An 8,815-nucleotide genomic window follows, 5' to 3' on the forward strand; every position below is an offset into this window, starting at 1 on the left:
CGGCACACACTGGATGATTTGTGAAGCGCTGCAGTGCCTCACTTTCCTTATTATGAATTGAGGATGTGTTTTTTGTTTTTTGTTTGTTTGTTTGTTTGTTTTTAAAGCACCTGTCTTGTTACAGCACTGTTGTGGGAGGTGAACCAGGTCAGGGTGGCAAGCACTGAGGGCTGCCTGGTGGAGGTGCTCTGTACATGTTGGATCTTCCTCTTGGGCTACTCCCTCTCCCTCCTGAGCCCCTTGGCCAAGTAATTCCCAGCTGAGGTTAGCTAGGGCCGGCATGTCCCCATCAGAGACCCAGTGGGAGGTTCCATTAACATTCCCAGCTCTCTTCTTGATGGCACGGCCTCAGGACAACAGTGAGCCCCTGGGGACCTTATGGCTTCTGGTCTGGCTAGCTGACATCCCTTGGGGTGAGCAGGGGTGGTCATTCAAATTCCTTCACCACGTGTCCACGCCCAGACTGTTGCCCCTAGCTCCTGCCTCTATCCAGAGTCCGGGCTGCTTGTGGCCTGCGGACCCCTTGGTGGGCCAAATTGACTTGCCTAACTGTAAACTCTCCTCTTCTTTGGAGCAACATAATGTCTTATCCCCGAGGTCTCAGGCTGCACCCACGCAATGAAGGATCGTCCGGGAAAGCACGATCGTGGTTCTTCTATTCTAGGTATACCCGGGGGACATCCAGCAGGCTCAGGGCCCCTGCAGATAGCCCTCCTGTTCCTTCTGGTCTGAATACTACCCACCCTCCAGGACAGCTGTGACTGAGAAGTCCCCAGATTTCCCCTCGCAATAGTCTCTCCTCTTTTATAGTTTACTCGTAACCCTCCTTTCCTTGTCTTTTGTGTCCACAGCTGTCCCTTAGCAACCAGCAGAGTGCCAGCACTTGGGGACAGGGGTGATTCCTCTTCATTCTTACTTTATATAGAAAGTGTTTGTGTCTGGCAGGTGCTTAGACTAGAGTCCTCGAGTAGGACAGAATCAAAGCTTTTTTTTTCTGTATAGTTACCCTTTTCCAGAGAGTCTGCTCCGCCGCCTCTTGGAATGTTTTCAAGGTTCCAGAGGCTAAAAATAACGTCCCAAAGCTATTGAAGGACTCTTCCATGTAAGGAGCCAAGTTGAGAAGCCTGAAGCTCAAAGCTATGTCCGCCAGGTGGCGCCCTAACCCACAAGTCTTCTGATGCCTTTCTAAGATGGAAGAATTCTGTTCCCTTGCTCCTACGGTCTGTGGCTCAGGCTCCCTGCTGGCAGAAATGCCCTCAGCAGCCCAGCAACCCGATTCAGTGCTAGAAGCAGGTCAAGCATCTCAACTGTAGTGAAGGGGATTGAGGACATCCCTCCAGGGGCTGCTGAGTTAGGATCAGAGCATGCAGGTTTGGATTCCATCGTGACACAGCCTCTGGGTCACTTTTCTGGGTCCTTGAAAGAGTAGCTGAAAACAAAACATGAGAAACATGTAGCAGCATTTGGACTGTGGATGAGGAGTCAGCTTCGCCTGGCTGCTCCTCAAGGTCAACGTCTTCAATGCTCTGAACCCGCTGTCCCCATCAGAGGATCAGAGCTAAAAGAGCAAGTACCTCACAGGGTTGGTGACCGTCAGCTGGAAAGCAGATACAACTTTTTGCCACAGGGCCTAACACAGTGAACATTCTGTTTCCGAAACGACACGTGCCATGTGTCCCTGGCCTCTAAAATGGCACTCGGTACTTACTAAACACGCATCGTGTCCTGCCTGCTGCATGAAATGCTTTCACAGATGAAGTCATCAGGCACAGGAGCTTAGGCAACCCCTCCTCCATGCCCAACTATGGAGTAGTGAAGCAATGGTGGGCTTGATTCCAAGGCGGTGCTGTTTTGTGTGTGACTGTGTCACACACCACAGTTTAAGCCTTTATAATACCCATCTGGAGCTTTCTGGAGGAGTGTATATAGGCCAGGGTGGCAGTTACAGGCCAAAGCTTTTTTTTTCTTCAAAGGGGAGCCAGGCTGCTGAAGAAGGGACCTGCTGTGCCAGGCCAAGGGACACTGAGTTAAGAACGGGGAGATGAAGGGGGAAGGATCAGCTGGAGTCTGATGCAGGCATTGTCCCGTAGGCAAACGTGGCTTGCTTAGTGCTTTAGAATTTCTATTGCTGCAGAGAGACACCATTGCCACGGCAACACTTGTACAAGAAAAGATTTAATCAGGGCTGGTTTACAGTGTCAGAGGTTTAGTTCATCATCGTGGTGGGAAACAAGGTGGCACGCAGGCAGACATGGGGCTGGAGAAGGAACTGAGAGTTCTCATCTGGCTCTGCAGGCGCAGGAGACTGCGTGCTACGCTGGGCATGGCTTGAGCACGTAAGACCTCAAAGCCCACCTTCACAGTGTTCTTCTAAGACCACACCCACTCCAACAACAAGGCCACACCTACTCCAGCAAGGCCACGCCTCCCAATAGTGCCACTCCCTGTGGGCCACGCAATGAGTGTCTGGGGGCCATAACCTATTTAGACCATCTCACTTAGGTCCAGTCCTGTTCCTGCAGCCACTCGGCAAGCAATTCCATTCATATGTACTGAGGGTCTCCTATATGTGAGGCCCAGGCACAGACGGATAATCTAGGATAGACCATGGTTTATAGCGCGGTAGAGTCTGCAGAACCACTGCAGAGGGATGGTACGGAGGCCTAGACCAGCAAACAGTTGTCCGTGTGGGAAGCTGGGCCCCAAACCAGCAGTGCTTAAACTGAATATTGTCCACCAGCTGAGGAGGGACTGGAAAAGGAAGGGCATTCTGAATTTATGTGGGAAACTTGCGAGAGGTGACAGAGCTTGGGCATGGGTGGGGGAAGGAAGGAAGAGGAAAAAAAATAAACAAGAAATTGGAGCTCGGTTGGGGGCAGATTACGAAATATGCCACATCGGCAGGACGCAGCGCCACACTACCTTAAGAACACTGTTTCAGAGCACTGCTGAAGCACCAAGGCTGACTCACCGGTGGGCTAGGGAACGGGGGAGAGAAGAGGAACCAGCAGCCATCACTGGTTTCCCGGTCTGAGCCCCTCTGGGCTTTAGGAACGTAATGAAAACGATTGTTCTCAATCTCTTGTGTCTTTGGAGGCTTACATGAGGATACACACAGAGCATGGGCCCTGTGATGCCAACAAACCTTGGCACCGTTGGGGTCCTTGCTGTCTGGATGACTAGTTAAGCACACAGGACATGCTGTCTCTTAGAACTGGGCCGGTGTCCGGACCATGGTAGGTGGCATGTTTTTTTAATCTAAGCAAGAAGCAAAGAATAGCCAAAAGTGTTTGGCATCGCTATGCTCTGTGCGCTGCGGGCGAGGCAGCTGGGCCTCCTCACTCTGACCAGAAGAATTTCATGGCAAAAGACAGTCTGAGGCCAGCTTTGGACAGGACGAGTTTGTGGTGGGCAAGTGCAGGGCACTGAGGGTGTTCCAGGAAAACAGATGTCAGTTCAGGCCTCCTGCCCACTTGTGGCGCCCAGATGTGCCAGGAGGCCTCGAAGGAAGGCACTATGTCTCCAGTCTCCTATGACCCGGGAGAGGGGTAATCAAGGGGTCTGAGACACAGGCTGGGAGAACACTGTTGTAGCCAGCTTCCTTCTAGAAGATCGGCCAGGCCTGCGAGGCAGGGCGAGCTGGGGTGGCTCCAGAAATGGAAAACTTGGCCTAGCAGCACGGGCAGCCTGGGCAGAAGGCCTGCCGTGGGCTAGGGAGTGCGGGCTTTCGGCCCTGGCCAGAGGATCAAGGAATGGGAGCGGAGGAGAAGGGGGGGGGGGGTGAGCCAGGGTGGAGGGCGCGACGGCAGGAAGCCGGGAGGCGCGAGCAGGGGTGGAGACCGACGAAGGGGACGGCCAAAGAGCGGGTAGGAGGGCTGGAGAGAGGGAGAGAAAGCCGAAGAGAGGGAAGGAAGAGAGGCGAGGGGAAGCAGCTTTGAGGTCTCCGAGCAGAGAGAGAGGAGCGCAGGCCTCGGCGGGAGCAGCGGGAGCCGCGGGCCCGGGGCCGGGCCGCCCCCGCGAGCAAGGCGCCGCCATTCCGCTGCTCGGGGCGCCGCCGCCGCCGCCGCCGCGTCCGGGGGCCATGCTCCCGCCGCCCCCGCGCCAGCCGCCGCCCCAGGCGCGCGCGGCCCGCGGCTCCCTGCGCCTGCAGCGGGCCTTCCTGCGCGGCCCGCTGGGCGTGCTGCGGCTGCTGCAGCTGCTGGCCGGGGCCGCCTTCTGGATCACCATCGCCACCAGCAAGTACCAGGGCCCGGTGCACTTCGCGCTCTTCGTGTCCGTGCTCTTCTGGCTGCTCACCCTGGGGCTCTACTTCATCACGCTGCTGGGCAAGCAGGAGCTGGTGCCCGTGCTGGGCTCGCGCTGGCTCGTGGTCAACGTGGCGCACGACCTGCTGGCGGCCGCTCTCTACGGGGCCGCGACGGGCATCATGATCGACCAGACGCAGCGCCACAGCTACTGCAACCTCAAGAGCTACCGTCTCCCCTGCGCCTACCATGCCTTCCTGGCGGCCTCCGTCTGCGGCGGCCTCTGCCTCGGTCTCTACCTGCTCTCGGCACTCTACGGCTGCTGCCGTCGCTACCAGGGCAAGGAGGAGGTGGTGTGAGGCCGCCCGCTCCACCGCGGCCCACATCGGTGCGGGGGGGACCCTCCCGAGCCTTTCCTGCCGCCGCCCCGTGCCAGTGCGCCCCAGCACCCTCTCCCTGCCTGTGTTTCACCGCCCGCGCCCTGGCCCCCCGACGTCGTTCGGTTCCAGTCTAACTGCCACATCAGCTTCCAGGGACCTGCGCAGCTATCCGAGGCGCTGACGCACACACCCAGACGGGCCGCCCCAGGCTAAGCCTGGAAGTCCCTTTCCCCATTCCCTGTCGCGAGCTAGACGTGGACAGGCTGCCGCGTAGATCCGAGGGACCAAATTGGAACCAGTCTTTGGGCTGCGCCACTGCCCCCTCCCTCCTGCCCTGCAGTCGGAAGAGCATCCTTTCCCTGCCCCCTCTTCCAGCCCTGGGGTGGTGTAGAATGCAGTCAGGCAGCTGCCAGTGGGGCTGGGGACAGGCCTTAGCTGGTGCTGGGATGGATGACGTTAAGAGTTTAGTTAAGAGTTTGGATCTCTCCCTGAGCAGCCCTCGACCACCGAAATCTGCGGGTGGAGCCAGCTGCAGGGGTGGTGGATGGCAAAGGCCGTCTGGCTGTACTTTCCTAAACCACACCAGCCTTCTCCCCGCCTTTATTTTGGGGTTCATTCAGACTGGGCCAAATGCTCTAACTTCCCCGGCCTCCCAGATGTCACTCAGCAGCTTCTGCAGCACCCCAGTCTTAAATATGTTTGTATTGGGGAATCCCACGTGACCAACGGCGATTGTTAAGGTGATGCCCACCCCTTCGGGGAGCCAGATCCAACTCCTAATCTTAAAACAACTGGTTTTACGATTAGAACCATACTCTTTCCTCTGAAGCAGTGGGTTATCTAGGGAGCCATTCACGTGCTACCTCCAAAAGAAGGTTTAGAAGGCAAATGGGTTTGTCAAAGGTGCTGTCTTCCAGTGCAGATTCACAGTGTTTGTGAGCATAATGAGGTCTCTCTGAGAAACCCCGCAGGTACCATGCCCATACATGCTAACCTAGTTTCCTGACTCACAAGTGCGCCTAAGCCATTCCCATGTCAAGACACTGAGCTGTCTAGGTCATTCCCACAGGTTGACCCAGTGCAGGTTGGGAAGCTCCTCTTCCCTGGGAATTTCTCTCTCAGGGGGTCCACCCAGTGACAAAGGAGCTAGATGCCCCTCACCAGCCAGACCTGAGAACTGTTGAATATTCGTTCACATTGTTGGAAATAGGAAGCTGAGGATATCTAGGTGGCCGCCCAGTCAAAAAGACAGTCGTTTGTGAGGGAGCCTGGCCCTGACTCTGAGCAGCTGGTGGGATGAGCTCTGCCACCAATCGAGAGCTGTCTGGACCTGGGGTGGACAGCTGGTGCCACCTCTAAGGTAAGGCGTTTTGGGTAACTGGGAAGGGGTGTAGGCCTTTGAGTGGAAAGCATGGTGGTGTCTCTTCTTCCAAAATAAAAGTGATTTTATTCAGAGAGAGTTGCAGGGACAGTGATAACCACAATGGCCCACAGATATGGAAATCCACTGTTTTTCCTAACTCAGGGTCGGCTCTCTCTGGAAACACAGGACACTGCGTGTTAGAGACAGAGCTCAGTGCTCCTGTGGTTTGGAGGAAGCATCTGTCACAGAGCCACACCCAGCCCCTGCAGGAGCATTTTCCACTGCTGTGGAGGTGTGCGGATTGTCTGCCGCCATTATGAAGGTGGTGGCTGGAGTATAAATTGGAAGTAGCGCCTACCATAGCCCTCCGTTGTGGGCACACTGCCTGAATGCACGAATTCTCTGTAAAATACTGAGAGCAATACCCAATGTCTCCTTGGTAATGAGTGATAGAGGTTGGCTTTGAACACTGATGGTCCAGTTTCTTCAATACCAGGCTATATTATGTGCAGTGAGGGTCAATATGTATTTGATATGGTAATTATTTTTTTTTTCTGGGATAAGGTATGGTGTGAAATAGAACAGTGTACTGTATGTATGAGGGCCTTGGTTCAGGACTCAGCATCAGAAATATTTTTTCTAAATAGGTAAAAAAAAAAAAAAAAAAAAAAGAGCATGGCCTAAAATTTACCCTTGTAACCAGCGTTAATGCCAGTTTGGTGTCATCAAGGACAGTCACACAGCACAACCATCACCACCGTGTACCTCCAAAACTGTTTTCATCTTGCAAAACACTAGGATTATGGGAGTTTAAGCGAGGCATGCTCGTACCGGTAATCCTAGAGTGTTGGAGGTTATAGAGGGTAGGGTCATGAGTTCAAGGACAGTCTGGGCTACATAGTGAGTTCCAGGCCAGCCCCAGACACATAGTAAGACACTATCCTCCAAAGAAACAAAACAACAAAAAAGTTTGTGGGAGATATTTGCTGGGTTTTGTGGTTTGTTTTTTGTTTTCCCCTGCTCTGGGAAATACCAGAACATGACCTTCTGTGTTCTTCATTGTCTTGAGCTAGCTCTGCTGCCACGTTCCACAAAGGATGCTCGTGAGGAAGAGCTAGTGAGCATTCTTCCAACCAGAGATAGGAGCAGTCTGTGTCTGCCGTGGGCTTTGCTGGGACACCTTGAGAGCCAATGACTTTTGCTCTTATGTTGCAGGTTCCCGTGTTGCTGAGGCCCCAAAGAGTCACTGGTCTGCCTGGGGCCAGCAGAGGGTTTGGGAGTCTTCGCTGCTGCAGGGCAGGTGGGAAGCCGGCAGTCTTTTCTGCACGCTGTCTGGTGGAAGAACTGTGGTGGGAAGACTGACTTCTTCCTTGATGCTAGAGGATTCCCGGACTCCTATGTTATCATTTTGGGCACAAGATTCTGGACACTTGGGACTGAGCTCTGCCTGCCCATTTCCCATTCCCCAAATGATGGTTCTCAGGTCCAGCTTGCATTCTTTACCTGTTCATCTTTTTTTTATATCACTGTCTAAGCTCAGGTCCAGTCCCCTCAGGATCAACTCAGCCCCAGTGCTCTGGGTCTGTGGCCAGGCAACCTTACTCAGGAGCACACATCTTGGCCTTTCTGGTGCCTCATGTACCGCGATGTGCCTGTATGTAGCATTCCAGAGCTCATTCTCTCCTCCTGATGTGCCTTCCAGCTTGGCTTCTATCAGTCTGGTGGTCCCTCTGTTTACCAAGTGTGAGAAGCATGGACTGTTACGCACCACCTTTCCTCAAATGTCATAGAATGATCACCTGATGGGCCAGAGTGTTTGGAAACTGGCAGTGTTCTCCCTGGCTTACCTCTCTGACACCAGGACCGGGGCCAGGCCTAGACCACCCAGACAGCTCCCAAACATAAGTTGGGGGCCTCTTGTGGGCCCAGAGAACAATTTCTACAGTGTGTACAAAGGCCCAGCAGGGGTAGGTTTTGGTATAGGGAGGGTGGTTAAAGAGAGGGGCCACGTGCCTTATCCTGTAGTGCAGTCATGGTTACATCAGTATGCTTTTTGGAATAAAGTTTGGTTTGTCTGATCTTGTGTTTGTGTCTCACATCCTGGTCCTCTATGGTAACTTTCACCTGGGTTCCCTTGGCACCCTGCTCTTGCCTTCTAGGCAGGAAGGGAAAATGAGCTCACAGTATTCCATTGTGGTTAGGAGGGGCCTGAGGGCAGGATGCAGAGAGAAACACTCTGTTTTTGGTTGGTGCTGAAGAGAACTTCAGAGGTTTCCTCCCTCCTGTCTGCTCTCTACTGGCCCCTCTTTATGGGTGCGACTCCCTGTCAGGCTGGGAGTGACTGCTGTAGAGCCAGCAGGGTCCTGTTCTGGTCCAACCCCATCACACAGAGGAGGAATTAGTCCTGGCACAGAGGCAACTTGCGCAGTGCTTTATAGCTGATTATGAGAAAAGTTGGAGGTGCCTGGAGCCCAGGCCATGTTTATCCGACTGTGCCTGGCCTGTGGCCCTGACCCCCCCAGAGGTTATTGGCCAGCTGTTCCCTGATGACAGAGATGCCCTGGAATAATGAGTCTCAGAGTGGAAGGGAGTGGTATCTCGCTCCTCCTGCTGCTGGGAAATAGGATTCTGCCATCAGAGCTTACCTCCCTTCTAACAGCACTAGACAGGATCTGATGCCAAATGTGCTTCAAACCTGCCAGCTCTTCCCAAGACCCTTCTCCAACGACATGCACGCAAACCCACATCCCTTCTCTTTTTGCTTTGGTGTGGGGTTTCCAGCGTGAAGAGAAGTGTCACTTGCTGCTGAACACCCACCCCCCTCTTCT

The 8,815-nt window shown here is 54.2% G+C and overlaps 1 protein-coding gene across 1 annotated transcript; it reads left to right on the forward strand.

The window, feature by feature from the left end:
- Positions 1-3,842: 3,842 nt before the first annotated feature.
- Marveld1 (MARVEL domain containing 1) lies at positions 3,843-8,065 on the forward strand. The gene is made up of 2 exons (XM_021662669.2): positions 3,843-5,984; positions 7,203-8,065. The coding sequence occupies exon 1, from the start codon at positions 4,082-4,084 to the stop codon at positions 4,601-4,603; it is 522 nt and encodes a 173-aa protein (XP_021518344.1). The 5' UTR covers positions 3,843-4,081; the 3' UTR covers positions 4,604-5,984; positions 7,203-8,065.
- Positions 8,066-8,815: the final 750 nt, after the last annotated feature.

The sequence above is a fragment of the Meriones unguiculatus genome, chromosome 1 (assembly GCF_030254825.1).
Source record: "Meriones unguiculatus strain TT.TT164.6M chromosome 1, Bangor_MerUng_6.1, whole genome shotgun sequence".
Taxonomy (NCBI): domain Eukaryota; kingdom Metazoa; phylum Chordata; class Mammalia; order Rodentia; family Muridae; genus Meriones; species Meriones unguiculatus.

Coding starts and splice junctions, on each gene's coding strand:
- Marveld1 (XM_021662669.2), top strand. CDS start 4,082: ATGCTCCCGCCGCCCCCGCGCCAGCCGCCGCCCCAGGCGCGCGCGGCC.